Source organism: Propithecus coquereli, unplaced genomic scaffold (genome assembly GCF_000956105.1).
Source record: "Propithecus coquereli isolate 6110/MARCELLA unplaced genomic scaffold, Pcoq_1.0 Scaffold111, whole genome shotgun sequence".
Taxonomy (NCBI): domain Eukaryota; kingdom Metazoa; phylum Chordata; class Mammalia; order Primates; family Indriidae; genus Propithecus; species Propithecus coquereli.
Genome location: NW_012135081.1, coordinates 8,105,998 through 8,126,979, shown reverse-complemented (window position 1 = coordinate 8,126,979; position 20,982 = coordinate 8,105,998). Strand labels below are relative to the sequence as shown.

At 56.5% G+C, this 20,982-nt stretch overlaps 1 protein-coding gene across 2 annotated transcripts; it reads left to right on the top strand.

Annotated features, from left to right (window-relative positions):
• The first annotated feature begins 1,660 nt into the window (after positions 1 to 1,660).
• AGAP2 (ArfGAP with GTPase domain, ankyrin repeat and PH domain 2) lies at positions 1,661 to 19,013 on the top strand. 2 transcript variants are annotated; one of them, XM_012652210.1, is made up of 19 exons: positions 5,537 to 6,707; positions 8,341 to 8,399; positions 9,033 to 9,120; positions 9,297 to 9,382; positions 9,527 to 9,674; positions 10,725 to 10,859; positions 11,196 to 11,305; positions 11,720 to 11,878; positions 12,040 to 12,126; positions 12,209 to 12,313; positions 12,744 to 12,906; positions 13,093 to 13,212; positions 13,963 to 14,091; positions 15,003 to 15,062; positions 15,295 to 15,443; positions 15,547 to 15,637; positions 15,743 to 15,965; positions 16,101 to 16,356; positions 16,536 to 19,013. In XM_012652210.1, the coding sequence occupies exons 1-19, from the start codon at positions 5,537 to 5,539 to the stop codon at positions 16,776 to 16,778; spliced, it is 3,582 nt and encodes a 1,193-aa protein (XP_012507664.1). In that variant the 3' UTR covers positions 16,779 to 19,013. The 2 variants fall into 2 exon arrangements, with proteins under 2 accessions (XP_012507670.1, XP_012507664.1); XM_012652216.1 differs by lacking the exons at positions 5,537 to 6,707; positions 15,003 to 15,062 and adding an exon at positions 1,661 to 1,910 and having other exon boundaries at positions 16,536 to 17,012.
• Positions 19,014 to 20,982: the final 1,969 nt, after the last annotated feature.

Here is a 20,982-nt window from a genome sequence, read left to right as displayed (position 1 = left end):
GCGCACATCTGTATGTTACAATGCCCCAGGTGCACACACGGTGCTCAACATCTTCGGAGAACATGCCTGATCCAGAGCTTGCAAAAAATGACAAAGGGAGGAGTCTGGGATGTGAATAAATGAGGGGAAGGAGAAGTCTGCATATTTTCACTCGGTGGTGGGTTGATCCATAACTGTTATTAAGTGCTTTGACACAGCGTCCTTTTCATGAGGGCGAGGAAAGACAGAATTCCCCTCTCCCGTAGGAGAAAAAAGAGTATTAGTAGGAACAAAAAACTAAACCTCCAGTCAACCGCACAGGATGATTTAAGTTTGTGTGTTCGTAGATTCTATGACTGCCTAAGTAGTATAGTCTTAAGACTAGTCAGACTGCATGGGTTCCAACTTTGCCACTTACTAGCTGTGTATCCTTTGGCCAAGTACTTAAACTCTCTGTGACTGCTTCCTCATCTGTAAAATGAGGATAAATAACAACATACCTACTTCTTGGTTGGTTAATGTATGTAAAGTGCTTAGAACAGTACCTGGCACATGGTAAACACTTAATCTTAGTTTTTACTGTTCATGCCATTTTACAGATTCCAGTGGGTAATCCCAACCTCAATTCCTTCATCTCCAACTACACAGATATTCACATAGTTATAATCTCCTGTCCTTCATAAATTAGTATCTAGAAGATATATAGGAAAAGAGACACTTGGCCAGGCCAGAGAGGTTTGAGTCTTGAAACAAAGTAATTAGGTTCGAACTACCCACCACCTCCAACCTCCCACTCCTTTGCTCCCAGTCCCAGCCCCTTTCCACCTGCAACCCCCATCTTTATTCTCTCCTTCATTTCCTCATCCGCCCTCTTCTCTTTCCCATCCTAAAGCAAGGGCAGGACAGTGGTATTAGGGAGAAGGGGAACCAGCTGACAAGCATCTTGGTTGTGTGGTGTAGTGAAAAGGGTACCAATATTCTAATCAGAAGATCTGGATCCATGTCTTTGACCTCTTACTAGCTAGCCTCTTTGAGCTTCAGTTTCCTTTTATGCAGAATAGAGATAAATAATCCTACCCCTCAGGCCTGTCATGAGGATAATATATATGAAAGTGTGTTGTAAACTATTAAATGTTATAGACATGTTAATTATTATGAAAGTAATTGAACATGCAACATGGGGGTTTTATCTTGGGCCTCTTAAACAGGTGGTCACAGTGGGTCACTAACCGAGGAAGGGTTATGTTGCAGGGCACATTGAGCTGTGTAGACAGGCTGGTGAGTTCAAGTGTGTACTAGAATGCAGGGCTTTGAGGGTGACAGACCAAATATGTGTGGATTCCTGTGAGAGTTTCAGACAACACAAATCTGCAGGTCACCAAGAGTTTGGGATTGCACCTGGGACCTGGCTCACCATGCTTTCCCGGAACCAACACCCATTTTAATTAACCACCTCCCACAGGAGGCCCTGGGCAGGATGCTTGTTAAGGTCTCTCCATCCACCTGGCTGGGAAATCCTAGCAGGGGCTGGCTGGCAGGGCTGATGGGCCAACACTAGGGGGGGTGTGAGGTACAGGAGGCAGAGCTGTCCCAGGCTGTGGGTTTGAAACTCACCAGTCAGGAAGTGAGGCCGACAGACAGACGGAAGGGCGGGCAGGGGCGGGGAGTTCTGGGGCACAGCAGAAGGGGCCTTCTGGGGTTCGGGGGCTGCAGGGCCATGGGCTTCAGGGCCAGAGGTTGCTGGTAGCCTGGCAAGACAGGTCTGGGCAACATGCATGCCCAGAGGCAGTTGGCTGTAGCCTCAGTGAGAGCAGAAGTCAGGCGACATGAGGTGGCCAAGCAAGCTCTAAGCCGCCTCAGGAAGCTGGCAGAGAGGGTGGACAACACCGAACTTCGGAACAGCATCCAGGCCTCACTGGACAGCATACGAGGTAAGAGAAGGGTCAATCTCCAATTTGGGTGTATTGGGGACCAGCAGGAGCAAAGAAGGGTTAGCTGTGTCATATATCACTTCCCAATCAGCTACTTCCTAGTCTCCAAGATGGAACTGGGACTCTGGGGAAGAATACATTTGGGGAAGATGGAAAAAGACATGGGAGGTGTCATTCTTCCTTTTTCCCCAACTCTGATCCTTTTCCCAGGAGATCAAAATACAGGTCACTGTTGAGCTGACCTTGGCAATGGAGAAGTGGGTGAGCATGGGGAAGACGGGCTGTGACAGACCAATGGTGGACTCTGTCCCTGCCTGAGGAGTCCAGAGAAGGAAGTAGTCTGGGGCAGAAGGTTCTGGGACTGGATAATGTGTTCATTCCCAGGACCCACTAAGGATCAGTGACCTCTTGTTCTCCAGCTGTAGAGAGAAACACACACACACACACACACACACACACACACACACACACTGAAATACAGCACAGAGAATCTCAGGCTATCAGGCACACACTAACACTCACACACCATGGACTGCAGAGCTGAAGTATGGAGAAGTCCCCAGGACTCTTCTTGGTCCCCTCTCTTCCCCTTGCTCCTGTTCCGGTCTTCCCCCCACACACCTTCCGCTCTACGTCCTTAGTGCCATTAGAGCAAGTGATGACAACACACGGAGGAAGTGCTGCCATGGCAACACCATCCGCCACATCCTCCTGCACACCCTAGCTTTCAGTCCTGTGGTGGGGCCGTGGCAGGAACAGCTTCTCTCCATCCACAAGGCCCCACTGCTGAGGAACTGGTGGAACTGGGGGTCATTTCCAGCTTGCTGTCTTCTCATTCACCTCTGAGGTAGCACAGAGCTAACAATAGCAGGTTTCTCTGCTCATGAAAGGTGTCTGGTAGAAGCACATCATCCATCTCCATTCTCAGCTGCCTATGGGTGAGGGGATAGGGGGATCAAGAAACCATTCTTTCCATCAAGGACACCTCCTGCTAGACCTCTCTGCTAGTAGAGGCCACCAGAGCATAACTTGGGGAAGGAAAGGCTCCTTGGGATTCCTAGTGGGACAGTCTGATCCCTTCCCATTGCCCTTCTGAGTCTAGTGCCACTCTCACCTCCAGTTCCTCCACTCTTTGCCCGTAACTACACCTGAAACCTTCCGTGACAGCCTTAGTGGTTGGAAAGGCAGACCTGGGGGAGTGGCCCATGGGGCCTCCTAGGGAGAAATTCTAAGCCCCACCCCTGTTTAAAAAAAAAAAAGGAGGAGGAGAGAGGTGCAGGCCAGGTAGAAAAGCTCTGCTTAGCTCTGAAGAAGGAGGTAGTGAGAAGGGGTGGAGGCGGTAATCTCTGAGAAGTCTCCGCTTCTTGCAAGTGATTTATTCTACTCCTTCCCTGAGAGTTGGGATTCTGTTCCCACTGAACATAAAGGAAAACTGAGGCCATCGAAGGACTGAAGATTAAGCCAGAGCCAACAATTCTCCTTCACCCTCTCCTTCAAAGAGGACTACTAAGGGGTTCTCCTGTCCTAGGATGGTGTCATCCTGATTCTGCGGAGAGGGAGGGAGAAGCTGCTGACACCAGGGGACAGAACCATGGAGGGATTGGGTACAGGCCTCTGGGAGAACAAAGGGCTCCCAGCATCCTGGTTCAGCACCCCCCCACCCTCACCCCCCACCAGGCCGAGCATGCTGGCTCCTGCCTCCAAGAGCCGCCCACGGCAGCACTTATTATAGTCTCAGCTGCGTCAGGAGGGTGGGACGCCAAATCAGGGGACTGCTGAGACTCCCCAAGTCCTGGGGAGAGGTCTCCAAGGCTGCGGAGAGACCTCTCCCTCCCATCTCACCCTACCCCCAAGGGGTCTCAGCCTCACTTCCACATTGGCCTTACTGGTTCCTGACTGGAGGATAGAGAGCCTTGAACTCCAAGGCCCTAGAAGAGTGGAGGACACAGAGCAGACAGTTTCCATTCAGTCTGCCTACCTCCTCTTTAACCTTCTAAAAAGAGTCCCACCCAGCAAACCTCAGGAGACTGAATGGGAACCCAAAAGAAGCTGGCTGGCGCTGCCTCAACTGAAGGGTCCTTATATTCAGGGAGTGAAATCTCCCACACATGGGTAACCAGGTGTGAGGGTGGTGCCTCCACAAACCCAACATCCCCAGCCAGTCCCCCACCCACCATACACACAGATCCTTCCTCTCTGCTTATTCCCGCTGTTTCTGAGGCACTATTGGAGCTACAGTTGCTATGGAGACTGGATGCATTTTGGTATGGGGGTATCAATCTTACAGGCACTCCTTCTCCCTTCACCTGGAACTGGAGCCTTTGACTCACCCTGTGGCCTGGGCTCCTCCACCCCCTCCCCCAGGCACACCATCTCCTTCCTACCCTGCTAAGTTCCATGTTTGTCTCCATCCCTGGGGAACACTTTCCAAGTTCACTTTAGGACAACTGGGCTCAAGTCGTGACCCCATCAAAGTATCAAGTGTGGGGGTGTGGGTGGGAAAGGGAGCTGGGTCATGAGAAATGGAAAGTGTTTAGGTACCTAGCAGAGACAAGGGGTCCCCGGAAAAGGATTTCAGGGCCCCTTACTTTCCCACTTCAGCTTCTGCAGAATTGGCAGTGACCCCGAGTTGGCTCTGTTCACAGCTGTCGGTCCACCCAATAAATCGATTTTCACCCTTGTCCCTAAATGCCACACCCCACAGTAGAGCTTCCTAACCTTGTTGTGCAAGAGGAGGGGGCTATGTTGTTTTAGGAGGTGAGTCCAAGTCCCAGGAAATCCAGCCCAGGATTTGGGAGGGAAATCCAGTCCTGGATTTTGCACCGCCCTCGCAGACAGCGGTGCTGGTGGAGAGAAGGTGGAGGGGGGAGATAGGGTGGGGGGGCTGGGGGCCGCCTCCTCCTCAATGTGAGGGGAGCGCCCGGACACAGCGCGCATCCGGACCGAGCCGAGCCCGGGCGAGGCCCCCGGACTCTTCTCCCGGATCTCACGCTCCTCCCTCCCAGACCCCAGACCCGTGGGTTCCCACCCCGCTCCCGTTCCCTCCTTCCTCCCCCGCCGCCTCCCGTATCTCCATCCCCAGCATCCTCCCCGCGCCCCTGCGAATCCCCCGCACAGCCAGCCCCACTAGCTTTCCACCCGCCTCAAGACCCCCTTTCTCCTACCGCATCCGCGGACCCTGTCCCTTGAGTCCCCATTCCCCGCCCCTGCCTCCCCCGCACCGGTTCTTCTTTTCCCTCAGCCTCGGGTCCCCTTTTCTGCCCCCTTTTCCTTCCTCTCCCCCATTTGCCCCCACTACTGTCCTCCCCGCCCTCCCCCGCCCATCTCAGAGCCCCCACCCAGGCCGGGGTGCACGGTCCGGCGCGCCTCCCTGGAGCAGCACCAAGGTCCCGGGGCTCCAAGGGGGTGGGGGCGCAGGGCGGGGAGCATGGGGAGGGGGCGCCCCATGTGATGGGAGGGGGGCGCAAGCGGAGGCGGCGGAGGCGGCGGCGACAGCGGAGCCGGGCTGGGGGCTCAGCGGGGTCCGGGGTCTGGGGGCAGCGAGCAGGGCGGCCCCATGGCCGGGCCCCCCTGAGGCAGTCCCGGGGAGTCTCCTCCCCTCCCCAGCTCGGGGGTCTCTGGGCCCCATGAGCCGGGGCGCGGGCGCGCTTCAGCGCCGGACAACGACCTACCTCATCTCGCTGACCCTGGTCAAGCTTGAGTCGGTGCCTCCGCCACCGCCTTCTCCGTCTGTGGCCGCGGCCGGCGCTCCCGGGGCCAGAGGCTCCGAAACCGGGGATCCTGGCAGCCCCCGAGGCGCGGAGGAGCCGGGCAAGAAGCGGCACGAGCGTCTCTTCCACCGGCAGGATGCGCTGTGGATCAGCACGAGCAGCGTGGGCGCGGGGGGCTCGGAGCCCCCCGCCCTGTCCCCGGCTCCGGCCAGTCCGGCCCGCCCAGTCTCCCCTGCTCCTGGCCGCCGCCTCTCCCTCTGGGCCGCCCCTCCGGGACCCCCGCTCTCCGGGGGGCTGAGCCCCGACCCCAAGCCCGGGGGCGCCCCCACCTCCTCCCGACGCCCCCTACTCAGCAGCCCGAGCTGGGGGGGCCCGGAACCCGAAGGCCGGGCGGGCGGCGGCGTCCCTGGCTCGTCCTCCCCGCACCCTGGCACCGGCAGCCGGAGGCTCAAGGTGGCGCCTCCTCCGCCGGCTCCCAAGCCTTGCAAGACCGTGACCACGAGTGGAGCCAAAGCTGGCGGGGGCAAGAGCGCGGGTAGCCGCCTGTCATGGCCCGAAAGCGACGGCAAGCCCAGGGTCAAGGGGTCAAAGAGCAGCGCTGGGACTGGAGCTCCTGCCTCTGCCGCTGCTGCCACCGCCGCCGTCGCCGGGGGAGGAGGCGCTGCAGCCGCGACCTCTGGTGGGGTCGGGGCCGGGGCTGGAGCCCGAGGGAAACTGTCCCCTCGGAAAGGCAAGAGTAAGACCCTGGACAACAGTGACTTGCACCCGGGACCGACTGTCACCTCTCCGCCTCCGCTAACCGTCCCAGCAACCCCGACTACAGCCGCTGCTGTCACTGCCGCCTCCGCGCAGCCCCCCGGGCCTGCACCTCCTATCACTCTGGAACCCCCAGCTCCAGGGCTGAAACGGGGCCGGGAGGGGGGCCGAGCATCCACTCGTGACCGCAAGATGCTCAAGTTTATCAGCGGCATCTTCACCAAGAGCACAGGGGGGCCTCCTGGCTCCGGGCCCCTTCCCGGACCCCCAGGCCTGTCTTCTGGCAGCGGGTCCAGGGAGCTGCTGGGCGCAGAGCTCCGTGCCTCCCCTAGTGAGTAGGGTCAGGGCCTGAGAACAGGGAAGGGAGGGCACCTGGAATGCTCAGCTTGGGGTGCGGGAGCGATGTTCAGGAAACTGGGGAAGCTTTCCTCTTGGGTGGGCTGATGAACCAGGTTCGCTCCTCTGCCAAAGACGGAGGCAAAGAATAGGAGGTCCAGGAGCGGGGTGAGTAGCTACATTGTGCGACATGAGAGATGACTTGATTTTAGAGGGACTGAGAGAGCCTCAGAGCTTTCTGGGAAAATAATGCCCTTGGTCAGAGTGACGGTAGGCAATTGCTTCCAGAGAAGCCCCAGAGCCCACTTCCAGCCTCAGCAGGACTCTGGGAGCATGGAAACGGGGCTTTGCCTGGTCTAGAGGGATGCTGAAGGTGAAGGGGATGAGGAAGCCTCAGTTTCCCCTGAGCACTTGGGCCCGGTGGCGTGACAGTGACCTTGCAGGCAGCTCCTCGCCAGGGACAGGTCTTCACCTGGGCCGAGAGCAGGCTAGTGATGTTTTCCGTGAAGTGAAGGCGGACTGGGCGGTACGCGAGTGCGCGGGGGGCCGGAACGTGCCGAATGTTTAAATGTGAAGTCAGAGGTGCGGGGAGCGAGCCTCACTTCCCCCGCCGCCCACCCCCGCCCCGGGGCTGCGCTGAAACCCGCCTGAGGCTGACCCCGGAGTGAGTCAGGGGGGCGGAACTGCAGCAAAGGCAATTCTTACCCCGGGAGACTTGGGAGGCGGCACGGCGAAGGCAGTGTTTTTTTTTTCCCGAGGGGTGTGTATTATTTTATTTTCTGGAGGAGATAGGCAGGGGACTCTTGATTCGGCTCACACTCCCGGGAGGGGAGGCGGGTCCGGGAGCGGAGGCGGCCCCCGGGGTTTGGCTCCGGAGCGGGTGGGAGCAGATGGCTCCGGATCCCAGAGTTCCCGCCGCAGCTGCGGCGCCCCGGGAACGTCCGGCCAGTGTCAGGCGCGGGGGCTGGACCCGGCGGGCGGAAGGAGCGTCCTTTCCCCCAGGCCAGTGGCTTCTCTCTGCCAGGGGATGGAGCCCTTTCCCAGTTCTCCTGGAGGGCGCTCGTGGGAGGGCGTGGGAGAAGGAGGCATAGGAAAATCCAGGCTCTACCCCTTGGGCTGTGGGGAGGTGTCAGGCCCACAATGCCCGTTGACCTTGAAAAAGGAGGGAAAGCCCGCACCTCAGTTTCTCTCCTGTGAAATGGAGATGGAGGAAGACCCACTCTCTTCAGTGTTCCAGCACCTCCTCCCAGGAGCTGCCCTGGGAATCAGTAGGTCAGGGAGGAGTTCCTCTTCTATTCTCTTTCCAGAGGGAAGAACCTGCCACTATCAGAGCCCTGGTCTCCCTGTCTGGGGCAGGGACTCACGTTTGGGGATGTGCTTTAAGGGAGATGCCAACTGAAGTATTTTTGTCTTGCTAGCTCCGTTGCTAAGCAACCACTGAGCGGCAGCAACAGCTGTGGGGAGAGCGGCTGGGATGGGAGGATTGGGGACCACTCAAACCTATCTGTTCCTCACATCTCTGCAGCACAGGGGGGTTAAGGGAAGCCGCAGAGGGAGGAGGGTGGCTGAGGGTTGGGAGTCCTCCTGGGCTGGGAACATCCCCACTTACTCCCCTTCTTCCATTACAGAGGCCGTGGTCAATAGCCAGGAATGGACTTTGAGCCGCTCCATTCCTGAACTACGCCTGGTAGGTAACCCCATCCCCTTGCCTGTAGGGAAGGCTGGCTTCCCACTCACTGCATTCTCAACTTTCTCCCTTCTCCTCTCCCCTTCTCTCTCTCTCTGTGAGAACGGGGAATCATTTTCCAGTTCTCCTGAGAGTCCACCTTCATAGCACCATCCTCGGGCTTGCCACATCCCCACAACTTTTTCTTCTTTAGTCCTTGTCCTCCCATCCCCTTCTCCCTGTTTGTCTACGGACCTCTCCAGGATCTCTTCCCTTTGGCCCTTCATGTACTTTTTAGAATTGGGCAAAACTTTCCAACTAGTGCCTAGAGCTGTGACATGCCACACACATACAGGTCTAGTATATTTCCCAAACAACACAACACACACACACACACACACACACATAAACTGGTACTGAATTGCTGACATTTTTCAGCTTGTGGTCCACTTTGAGCTTTGGGATCATTTCCTACCACAGTCATTCCCTGATTCTCCCAACTGCTGTCTCCTGACTGACTGTCATCCAGCCCCTGTAGGACCCTATTTGATGATTTAACACTGCCAGTCCCTTTGGGTTCTCTGGAGTGTCCAGACCCAAGCATCCTGCCTTCCCTTAATTCCTACAATCTCTGCTCTACAACCTTGCCCTCAGGGTGTGCTGGGTGATGCCAGGAGTGGGAAGTCATCCCTCATCCACCGATTCCTGACCGGTTCATACGAGGTGCTGGAGAAGACAGAGAGTGAGTTCTCAGGAGCCATAGTAAGCTAAGGATTGGGGTCAGGGGTCAGGAGTAAGATCAATGACTAGGCAGGTATGGAGATCAGGGGGAAGGATGAGGCCACAATAGCTAAAGTACAGGGAGCATGGGGAGGTTTTCACCTCTGACCTATTGTCTCTTCTGACTCTTCTGAACAGGTGAACAGTACAAGAAAGAGATGTTGGTTGATGGACAGACTCATCTGGTGCTAATCCGAGAAGAAGCTGGGGCACCTGATGCTAAGGTGAGGGGTGGAGGACGGGAGCGCAAGCTGGCTTGGGTCAGCACTGGCCAGGGAGAGGGCTCTGGTTCCCCAGGTCTCACTTGAGACAGTATCCACAGGAATAGACCTGTCTGACTCTCCATTTGCTCCCTCACCTGCCGCAAGTTCTCAGGCTGGGCAGATGCAGTGATCTTCGTCTTCAGCCTGGAGGATGAGAACAGTTTCCAGGCTGTGAGCCGTCTCCATGGACAGCTGAGTTCCCTTCGTGGGGAGGGACGAGGAGGCCTGGCCCTGGCACTGGTGGGGACACAAGGTAAGGAGGGTTGGGGGAGCACTGCTTTCAGGGGAGGCCCTGAGGAGGCCACAGAGGTATTGTCCAACATGGGTGGACAATAAGGTGTGGAAATGGCCACTTGGAGTCCAGTAACCTCCTGGAGGGAGGCTGGTCTCCAAAAAAGGGAATTGTGAAACTGAACACAAACTTCCCAAGATCTGAGCAGAGAAAAGGGGACTTCCAGGGAAGAAAAGACAGTTAAAATAGCCATCTCCATTCCTCCCTGAGATCTCACCTACCTTGTGTTCTCACACTGCCATTTCCTGGTGCCACCACCATAGGACAGAAAATCTCAAGTCCTAGTGTGGATAGAAAGCCTTTTCCATCTTCCCTTTGTTACAGCTGGGTCAGGCTGACACCTTTTAAAGGAACTTATCTAAAAACAAAGAGAAAACACAAAGGAAATAATGGAGACAACAAAAGGAAAGAAAACTTTTTAGTTGTCAAAATAGTGACTCAGAGGCGCTCAAACTCTTTGCTAGGGCCAGGAAGGCTTTTCTGTACTCACCTGTGTGAGCTGGCAGACTTTCCGTCTGAATGCCTGTTCTGCAGGTGCCTGCCTCCACCTGTTGCTTGCCTCCTGGCTTCTTGTTGCAGAGTGAGCAGTCCACCTGTTGCCCGTGGACACCCAACCTCTTCCTAGTTCACATGCCGAGTGTGTTCTCACTAGTTCAGGGATTGGTGGGTTTACAGGGCAAGTTGATTATCACTCATGCATGAGTCTCAGCCATTTCAGACCTTGTCAGGAAGTGCCACTCACCTCTGGAGTATTCTTTGAAGACACACACACACACACACACACACACACACACACACACACCCCTCACCCAGCTGACTCATATGCGAGCTGGGCCCAGCACCCAGAAAGGGCTCATACACTCCCATTCCATTTGGTCACAGGAGGGATGTTCTCTCACACCCCATCCCCAGTGGGCCCAGCTGGAGCCTGAGCACAAGGGAAAGGGAATCACGAAAAGTGGGGAAGGGGCCCTTTGTCCAATCCTGCCTCTTTCCTGTCTGTCCCCTCAGACAGGATCAGTGCTTCCTCCCCTCGGGTGGTGGGCGATGCTCGTGCCCGGGCTCTGTGCGCGGAAATGAAACGCTGCAGCTACTATGAGACTTGTGCAACCTATGGTCTCAATGTGGATCGAGTCTTCCAGGAGGGTGAGTGTGCTGATCTCCAGCATATGTGGGGAGCCGGGAGCTAGAGGCCTGGGACATTCTTAGAGGTAGGGCATCCAGGCCTCTCTCTGTGAGTGACATCCAGCCTCTGTGGGAGGGAGGACAGAACAGGGAGGCCAGAGAAGCTTTGCTTAATAGTCACAAGGTCTTTCTAGGCTGGAGGAGCTGGCCAGGCCACAGGTGGCATGAAGGCCACAGTGACAAGAAGTTGGGGCCTATGTTATCTACTGGGGATTTCTCAAAGCTGGGCATGGAAGAGTGGTCTTAGGTATCAGGCCTGCTCACACCTCTTCTCCCTTCCACTCCTCCTCCCCTCAGTGGCCCAGAAGGTGGTGACCTTACGCAAACAGCAACAGCTTCTGGCTGCCTGCAAGTCCCTGCCCAGCTCCCCAAGCCACTCAGCTGCTTCCACCCCTGTAGCTGGGCAGGTGAGTTGGGGTTTCAAAATGCACAGCGGGGCTGGTAAGATGTAGAGGAGGGGCTAGGGATCGAAGGACAGGTACAGAGTACCCAAGGTGGTTGGGGGAGCAGGGGAACAGATGGAAATGGCAGTGAAACTGTTTGTGGAAAGAGCGTCGGACTGGAAATCAACCAGGTTTGAGACACTATTTGCAATGTCCTTGAGCAAGTCATCTCCCAAGGTTATCAGGAAGATTATATAGCATAATGCTTATGAAGTCAACCTTTGCAAAATTTAAAGCACTGTAACAATGCTATTAATGATAATATAAATAAATGGTGGGGAGATTAAGGAATGTCTCAAATTCCTCATAACTAGATGTAAGTGTAGCTTGGCAGGATAGGGGCATCTCAGCCCTGCTAACTCTTCCATATGCACTCAGGCTAGTAACGGGGGCCACACTAGCGACTACTCTTCTTCCCTCCCATCCTCACCCAATGTCGGTCACCGGGAGCTCCGAGCTGAGGCAGGTGCGGTGGCTGGATTGAGCACCCCTGGGTCCCTGCACCGAGCAGCCAAGCGCAGGACCAGCCTTTTTGCGGTATTGGACATGCTGACCACCCCCATCTTCCTGTCCCCTGTTACCTGCTCATCTTTCCTTGTCCTAGACTCCTCTGTCAGACCCTTCCTCATCTGTCTTTCCTGTCTTTCCATCAGTGTATCTCTCTATCCATCCTTAACTGATGCCAATAACCATTCCAGAATCGTCGGGGTAGTGACTCTGAGAAACGGAGCTTGGACAGTCGGGGAGAGACAACAGGGAGCGGGCGAGCCATCCCCATCAAACAAGTGAGTGGTACAGGGCCTGGGCAGGCTGAGGGCAGCTGGTCTTAGCTGGCTTTTCTCCCACACATGTCTTTCCACACTCCAGAGCTTCCTGCTAAAGCGAAGTGGCAATTCCTTGAACAAAGAATGGAAGAAGAAATACGTGACCCTGTCTAGTAATGGCTTCCTACTCTACCACCCCAGCATTAATGTGAGTGGCAGAGACTGAGCCACACTGGCCAGCCTTGGATGCCCTTCCGGCTCTACCTGTCCGTACCTCTGACAAGCACTAACATCACTTCTGGGAAGCTCTAGTCCTGTTCTCTTAAGTTTAGCAAGCATGTGTTAAGAGCCCACCATGTGCCCATGCCAGGAATGTAAAGGTAAATACATCTCTGCAGGAACTCTCAGTCTAGTGGGCGAGCACCCAGGAAGGGCCTCTCCCTGGCCTGCTATTCAGGGAATGCTTTCTGGAGGAGACAGTGCTGGGCCACATCTAACGGGCCCATCCCCTAGAAGCACATCCTAACCCCGTCAGCTCCCAGCACCCTCCCCAGTCCCTCTCTATCCCATACGGTCGAATGCTGCCCACACCACCAAGGACCCCAACTTCCCTGCACTCTCGACCTGTACCCCTCCAGGATTACATCCACAGTACCCATGGCAAGGAGATGGACTTGCTACGAACAACAGTCAAAGTCCCTGGCAAGCGGCCCCCGAGGGCCATCTCTGCTTTTGGCCCCTCAGCCAGCATTAATGGGCTGGTCAAGGACATGAGCACTGTCCAGATGGGTGAAGGCCCTGGTGAGTGGGGCTCATGACACAGGGGCAGGAAAGGGGCCAGGGCTGGGGGAAGGGGGTAGGAGGGGTAAGAGGGAAGTCGGAGCTGGCACTGGAGAAGTGGAAAGGTGGTTGATAAAGAGGCACCCCATGGGGAAGGGGCCGGGAGACAGAAAGGTTCACTGAGGTTTCATCTTCTCCTTCCAACAGACGCCACGACTCCCATGCCAAGCCCCAGCCCCAGCCCCAGTTCCCTGCAGCTACCACCAGACCAGACATCCAAGCACTTGCTGAAGCCAGACCGGAATTTGGCCCGAGCCCTCAGCACTGGTCAGTGGGGACCACCCTCCATCTACTGTCTTCCAGATCCAAATGGGATGTGGGTGGGAAATGAATTCTGGGTGGAGGCTTGGAGGCTGGAATGAATGCATGAGTGAACACATGGAGCCCCACACATGAACACCCGTCTACCAGGTGCCAGGCTCCAAGCTCAGTCCTATCATGTCTATTATAACGGTTAAGACAAGTGGGCTCCAGAGCCAACTGCCTGAGCCCGAGTCCTGACTTGCCATGTGGGTAAGTTACTTGACCTCTCCACACCTCAGTTTCCTCATCTATAAAATGGAGACAATAGTTGCTATCTCAGAGGGTTGCTTCAAGGCTTAATCCAACTGAGAACATTGCCCAGCACATAGTCAGCTGTTAGTGTTTGGCATGCTGGAAATACATATATATATATTTTTTTTTTTTTTTTTAATAGCAAATAACATTGTAGCAAATGATCCTTATAGCAGCCTTGTCAGGTCAAGAGCATGATCCCTATTTTAGGGAGGAAGAAACTGAGGCTAAGATTAAGTGATTCACTTAAGGTTTCGAGGCCAGTAAGTGGCAGAACCAGGATCTGCTGATTTTAACCACTCATCTGCCCACCTCCCCAGGAATGATCAAGAACTGGAGAGGGACAGTTGAGGAGGGGGCCCCCTAAAATGCCAAAGCTAGCTCAGGAGAGGAGACAGGCTATTGAGAAATCAGGAAATCTGTGTAAGGGGCAACTGAGGCAGCTGTGTCCTCCTCCCTAAGACTGTACCCCATCTGGAGACCTGAGCCCCCTGAATCGGGAACCCCCTCCTTCTCCCATGGTGAAGAAGCAGAGGAGGAAAAAACTGACAACACCATCCAAGACTGAAGGCTCAGCTGGGCAGGCTGAAGGTGAGGCTTTGGTGGGCAGTTCCACTCCCACCCTGGACCCTCATCCCCAACATCAGATCCCTGGCCCAGCTCCTGCAGCAGGAGTAAAAGTGCCTGAGCTGAGTGCTTGACTATCATTACCACTGCGCATAATTTAGTGGAAAGGTAGATGGACATCCCCCAGTCCCTGTTCTCCTCCCCTGTCCCCAGCCAAAGCCGTTTTCTCCAGTAGTCAGTCTCCAGCCCCTGTTCTCAATGACACCCATAAGTCTGTAGCTCCTGCTCCCTCTCCTAGTGACCCTCTAGTTCCTGTTCCTGCCCTCAACTCCACTTACCCACCCCCAGCCCCTGCACTCAGAAGCCCCCCTGAGCCCCAGTGATTCAGCCCCAACCTCAGTGTCCACCATTGACTCCTCAGCTCCTGGACTCTGTGACCACCCAGCCCCTGCTCCCATGAACTTTCAGCAATGGCCAAGTTCCCCCAATAGCCCTTGATTACAATGATCCCCATTCCAGTCTTCCAGTGACTGCGCCAGGCCCCAGGGCCCTCTCATCCCAGCCCTGTGATCCATGCTTCTGCCCCCCTACCCCATGCTCACTCAGATCCTACCCCTCCCTCTTCCTCCCAGAGCCCTAGCTCCTTACCGGTCATGATAACCCGTCCCCACTGCCCCTGCTCTCTGCCGGGTGCTCAGACCCAGGTTCCAGATCTGCCTACTCTCACGGCTCTTGGCTTCTGCTCCACTCTGCTCTGGGGCCACTGACTTTAGTTCTGCTTTCTCTCCCCATCTGTCTGTCCTGCTTTGTCTCTGGCACTCTGTCACTGTCTCTCTCCATCTCTTTGTCTGCCTCTCTTTCTCCTTCTTTCTTGGTCTCTTTTTCTCTCTTCTGCTCTCTATTCTATCTCTATCTCCTTCGCTTCGGGAAACCAGCCAAGCGCAAAATGTGGAAACTAAAATCCTTTGGTAGTTTAAGAAATATTTATAAAGCAGGTAACAAGCGGGAAGCCGGGAGGGGCGCTCAGCTGGGATGCAGAGGGGTGGGGGTGCCCCTGCCTTCCCCTGCATGCGCTTGGGCTTCCTGCTATCCCCCACCCTCTGCTTCCCCTACCCCTACTGCCCCCCTCCCAGGGGCTTGGGATGGACATCAAGGAGGACGGGTTTGGGGAAGGCAGCCCCTGCTTGAACTCAGTCCCTCATGACCCCATCCCATCCCCCCACCCAGAGGAAAACTTTGAGTTCCTGATCGTGTCCAGCACGGGTCAGACGTGGCATTTTGAGGCTGCCAGTTTTGAGGAGCGGGATGCTTGGGTCCAGGCCATTGAGAGTCAGATCCTAGCCAGTCTGCAATGCTGTGAGAGCAGCAAGGTCAAGGTAAGGGTTAAGGGCTGGGGTGGGTGGAAGGAGAGCAGAGGTGTCTGAGGAGAAGGAGGAGGTTTTGAGGGAGAGTCATTGCCAACCCCAACCCTCTCTGCAGCTGCGCACAGACAGCCAAAGCGAAGCAGTGGCCATCCAGGCGATCCGGAACGCCAAGGGGAACTCTATCTGTGTGGACTGCGGGGCCCCCAGTGAGTGCAAGAGGGCGCAGAGGGGGCCTGGGAGGTGGTATCTCAGGCTGGGTTCACTGGAGTCAGTGAATGCTGTGAGAGCCGACCTCTGCACTTCGTCCCCAGACCCCACGTGGGCCAGCTTGAACCTGGGCGCACTCATATGCATCGAGTGTTCGGGCATCCACCGCAACCTGGGCACACATCTGTCCCGCGTTCGCTCGCTGGACTTGGACGACTGGCCGCGGGAGCTGACCCTGGTGCTGACGGCCATTGGCAACGATATGGCCAACCGCGTGTGGGAGAGCGACACGCGGGGCCGCGCTAAGCCCACGCGTGACTCCTCGCGGTAAGCGTGAGGGAGCAGAGCGGGGAGGGGGGCGTTGCTGCGAGTGTGCAGATCCTGAGAGGGTCCCCTGGGTAGAAGGCAGAGGTCCTGGCAAGGGGTCCCTGAGCCCTTTACCGTTGAGTCTCGGTCTTGCAGGGAGGAGCGTGAGTCGTGGATTCGCGCCAAGTACGAGCAGCTGATGTTCCTGGCGCCGCTGGGCACCACCGAGGAGCCCCTGGGCCGCCAGCTGTGGGCCGCGGTGCAGGCCCAGGACGTGGCCACCGTTCTCCTGCTTCTGGCCCATGCGCGACACGGGCCACTCGACACCAGCGTAGAAGACCCGCAGCTCCGCTCCCCACTGCACCTGGCGGCCGAGCTCGCCCATGTTGTCATCACGCAACTGCTCCTGTGGGTACGTGAGTAGGGGGTAGGTAAAGGGGTCTTTGAGGATTCCGTCTCTGGAACGTCTGGCGCGGGAGAGCCCCATCTTCCCCAAGGGACCCTGGGGATGGGCTCGGGAATCCGGGAGGCGGCGTGGGGGTGTGGGTCCCCTGGGGAACGCGCTGTCACACGGCCGTTTCCGCCCTCTAGTACGGCGCGGACGTGGCGGCCTGTGACGCGCAGGGCCGCACGGCGCTGTTCTACGCCCGCCAGGCTGGAAGCCAGCTGTGCGCCGACATCCTCCTCCAGCACGGCTGCCCGGGGGAGGGCGGCAGCGCAGCCACCACGCCCAGCGCGGCCACCACCCCCAGCATTACCGCCACGCCCAGCCCCCGCCGCCGGAGCAGTGCCGCCAGCGTGGGCCGCGCCGACGCCCCGGTTGCGCTGGTATAGTTGCCCACCGGGAGAGACACCCCACCCCCACGCGGGCCGGGCACGACCACACCGGGTGGACCGCTGGACAGATGTACCCACCCACCTCTCCAATCCGCACCCTGCCCCACGGCAGCACTTCCTACCCCACGAGGACACAGCCCGCACGCCTCCCAGAAGACACAAACTCACCTCCCTCTCCCCAACGAGGCACGGAGACCCCAGCTCAACACGTCCCCTGTCCACTGTTCCACACTCGGATTGCTCTGGGTCTGCCCGATACGTGTTTGCGGAACGGGACCCCCGCAGCTGTTCGGGCTCCTGGGCGCCTGGAGGTGCTCGCTCGCACCCTCTAGGAGCGGGAAAAAGGCCCAGTCTGGCCTGTGCTCAACAATCCCACGGCGGGAGCCCATACCCAGGCTGGCTCCTGGGGCGACGCCACGCCAGAGGGAGGGGTTAGTACGTAGGTAGGGCTAGCCCTGGGACTTGGGGCCGATTGGGGGACCCCACCCCTTCCATGCTGATCTCACTGCCCAGTAAAGGGGGGAAGGGCAGCGAGGGGCAGGACCCCTGCTGCTTATGGGGGTAGGGGGTCCCCAACCCTTTCCGTGAAAGGGACCATGAGGAGTGGAAATTAGGACGTCCCCCTAACACCTACCCATGGATGGAAGCTAAAGGGCTGGGGGGAGCAAGAGCCTGGGTCCCTCCTCACTACTATCTCTGGAGGGAGAAGGGATGGAGCAGGAGTGGGCTAAGGGAGCTGGGGGGGTCTTGTAATTTATTGCTTTGCTCCCCAACTTGGGGGCGGGGGCGGGCAGGGGCGTGGGGAGGGTGTTTGGGGTAAGGGAAACCAAGGGTGGGCCGGGGGTGGGGTGGGGTGGGGGTGCTCTCGGGTTGTGAGTGTCTGTGACTGTGACTGCGTACCTGTGACTGTGCAGCGCCCGTGGTGACCTGGGGTAGGGGGCACCCCTACAATGGGACCCCTCCCCCATTGTTCTCCCGTCCAGCCCCTCCCTCCCACCGGAGCAGCTCCAGACCCATCCCTCACCCTCATGGTCCCTCCCAGCCAGGGCTGAGAGGATGTGAGGTGACTGGGAGGGTTTCCAGGCTCCCTTCCCCATCCCCAGAAAGGGAGTGGTGGGGTGGACTTACCTGGCCCAGCCCTGCCTCCCTCAATCAACCCAGCTCTTGGGCTGTCTGTGTCAGTGGTTTCCGGTCTTTTTTTTTTTTTCCTGGCTAAAACATTTTGCAAAGGACCAGGTAATTGGGGAGGGGAGTGGGGTGGGGGCAGGGGGGAATGCCCCCCTCATCTCCTCGGAGGCAGGTGGTGTGAATCTTCAACAGCAATTAAAGAGGAAGTGATTTTGTCTAGGGGGTGAGCTGCTGGTCTGTTTTTGAAGAGGCAGGTCAGGGTATGGCCTTGGTCCAGGTGGGGAACTGTGGTGGGAGGGGGCCAGACAGAGGTGCTTCCCACTGGGGCTGGTGGCAGGGCAGTACCCATGGGCACAGAGGTAGTTTCATCGTGTACAACAGTTCTGGGCTCCTGTAGCGGAATGACATGGGCAGGTCGGGGCAACAGTGGGGATCCTGGGAGCAGAGAAGTCACTAACTTCCCAAGAGGACCTGGGTTCTGGGGGAGAGTTGGGGTGTGCTTAGAGGAGAGGGCAGGCCTATGGAGAGGGGTGAGAAGATGGGGTAGCCTTGGTTAAGATCAGGAACTTTGGAGACAGACCTGATTTTGAAACCTGGCCCTCTACTTCATAGCTAGGTGACCTTGGTAGCATCTGTTTGTTTGTATTCTGAGAAATATCTGTTCAGAGGGCACCTGGTAAGTACTCCTGGGGAGGGCTGCCCAGCCAGCCTGCTCACTTTGAGGAGTAGAGGTTATAGTAGGGGCCCCTCCCCTGGCCCCAGTCAGGGGGTGCTCCAGAGGGAAGGGGTGGAAGATCTCCTGGGAAAGATTTCCAAGCTGGCTGCAGAAGTCCCTGGTGTCCACAAACTCTATGCCAGCTGATGCAAGCATTTGCTCACCTCTGTGTCATCGATGGAGCCACCAGGCCACAGCAGCCTGAGGCCAGTGCTGCCTCCAGGAGCTGTAGTACTGTTAGGCTCTGCATGTAGCCACTACCACTATTTCCCCAGTGCAGCTAAAAGTGTTTGCCCTGGTCAAGGGGCTGGGCAGGGTGGTATTGAGTCAGCAGGCAGTGCAGGTTGGGCACAGCCACCACGTGTGTCATCTGCCTCTAGGATGGTAGCCCCAGCTTCTTTGGATAGAGTTGGTTCTGACCCTCAGTGCCCACCAGCCCCAAGATGTTCAGCTGCAGGTGTGCCAGCAAGCTGACACGGTGTGGTCACAGCACTGGGCCCAAGTCCGATTCACATGGAGGCTGCTGCTCTGCATGGTCTGGGCAGGGTGACGACCCAGAATAGCGGCATGACCCAGGGAAAGGTAGATTCAGGGGTGCAGGTGCAGTGACAGGTACAGAAGCAGGGGTGTGTGTGGTCTGGGTAAAGCAAGAGGAAGGGGAGTGGGTGGCAAAGACTGACTAGAGGACCTGGCCATTCCCCCTTCAGCTCAGAGACTAGGGACTCCCTCACTGCATCTCCACTCCTCAGAAACCTGGAGTCTGAGAGAATACAGGGAGGAAACAAAAACCCTGGAGAGAATGAAATTCCCTGCAAAGGAAACTGCAGGCCAGCAGGAAGTTCCTTTCATTTCCAGCCAGTGAAAAATGGTCAAACTGTCAGTGATCCCCACAGCAAACCCAACAACAAGTAATCCACTTGATTCTTTTTTTAATGGGGTCTTTTCTTTGGTCTTGTGGGGAGCTGTAAAGGGTGGTAGTGGATGGAGTGACAAAACATGGAGTCCTTCAGGTTATGGCCAAATAGGACCCTAGAAGGGTACTTGCTGGGTGGCTGAAGGACCTGCTGCCCCTTTACACCCTCACCACCACCACAGCTCACCCTGGGCTCCTGGCTGTGTCCCTGTCGCCATCCACCAGCCCTCTCCCCACCCCTTCCTGGTTGCCATCTGCCACATACCCCATTCCCCTCCTTTTATTGGCTCTAGCACAGCTGGGGCAAACTGACCTTCTCCATGGGAGTTTTGCTAAAAGCCAAAGGGAAGTCAAAGGAGTTACTGAAAGTACAAAATGATTAATATTGTGAGGTTCTAGAACTCAGCTTTCTGATGATGCTAAGACTCCATCCCAATCAAATCAGATACCCCCTTCTGCTCCAGCCTCTCATCCTTGCCATTCTAAAAAATTCTACTGGAGCTTCTGATCACTTTTGGGATTCTCTTGCCGCCAAGTAATCTAGGCTCTTCAGAATGCAGGAGCTAGTTCATAATAATAAAGTCAGTGAGCACTTACTGTGGGCCGGGTGCTGTGCCACACTTTCCCCTTCAATCCTCACAACCACCTTCCTGTTATCCATGATCTACCAATGAGGAAACAGCATTCAAAGTTAAATAACTTGTTCCAGGCCCCTCTGATGGTAGATGAAGGGGTGAAGATTTGGACCTAGCATTCTGACTACAGCTGCCCTCAAGACAGTTTCTAAGCTCTTGCCCAGTTAAAGTATCCCTCCCCCAAGATACACAAATGGATCTGGGGAGGCAGGATTTTTAAGTCTACCATTTACATTTCAAAAGAAAACAATTTAAGCATAACATGCACAATAAACACCAGTCCACCACATTCAGCAGGAAGAGGGTCAGTCTCACATAAATTCCTTCGACAACAATTGAATCTCTCACTTTCCACTTTTAGAGGCCTGGGAGTTCCACGCCCTCTGTCCCTTTTCTTATCTTGTGAGCCAGTGGAGAGTCTTCAGCAGAAAGGCTGTAGCCCTCCGGGATAGGGAGCCAGAGGAGACAGCCTTGGCCCCTTTCTGCCTTTAGAGTCCTCTGCACTGGGAGGAGGGACATGGCGGGACCCACACTGCACTTGACAATGAGGAAGAGACAGAGACACCAGCCCACCCACGCTTGGCATACTCAGGAGCTGGCACATGTGGGCAGCAGCCCTCTCTGGGAATGGTCAAAGGTGGAGCCCCTCTAGGAAATGATGAATGGACAGAGGGGTGTGGGGTGTGGGTGGCAAATGGAATCTGGAGAACGCTGCAGGAGGGGGTTCAGCAGGAGGGAGATCCGAGTGTCAGGGGGTAACTGTGGTGGGCATTTTGGTTTTCAGGATATAAACGGGGAGAAGATAGGGAA

Bases quoted from the DNA above. Each gene is read 5' to 3' on its own strand.
- AGAP2 (XM_012652210.1), top strand. From the start codon at position 5,537: ATGAGCCGGGGCGCGGGCGCGCTTCAGCGCCGGACAACGACCTACCTC. The intron at 10,860-11,195 runs GTGAGTGTGCTG...TCCTCCCCTCAG, and splicing joins GGATCGAGTCTTCCAGGAGG to TGGCCCAGAAGGTGGTGACC. The intron at 14,092-15,002 runs GTGAGGCTTTGG...TCGGGAAACCAG, and splicing joins CTCAGCTGGGCAGGCTGAAG to CCAAGCGCAAAATGTGGAAA.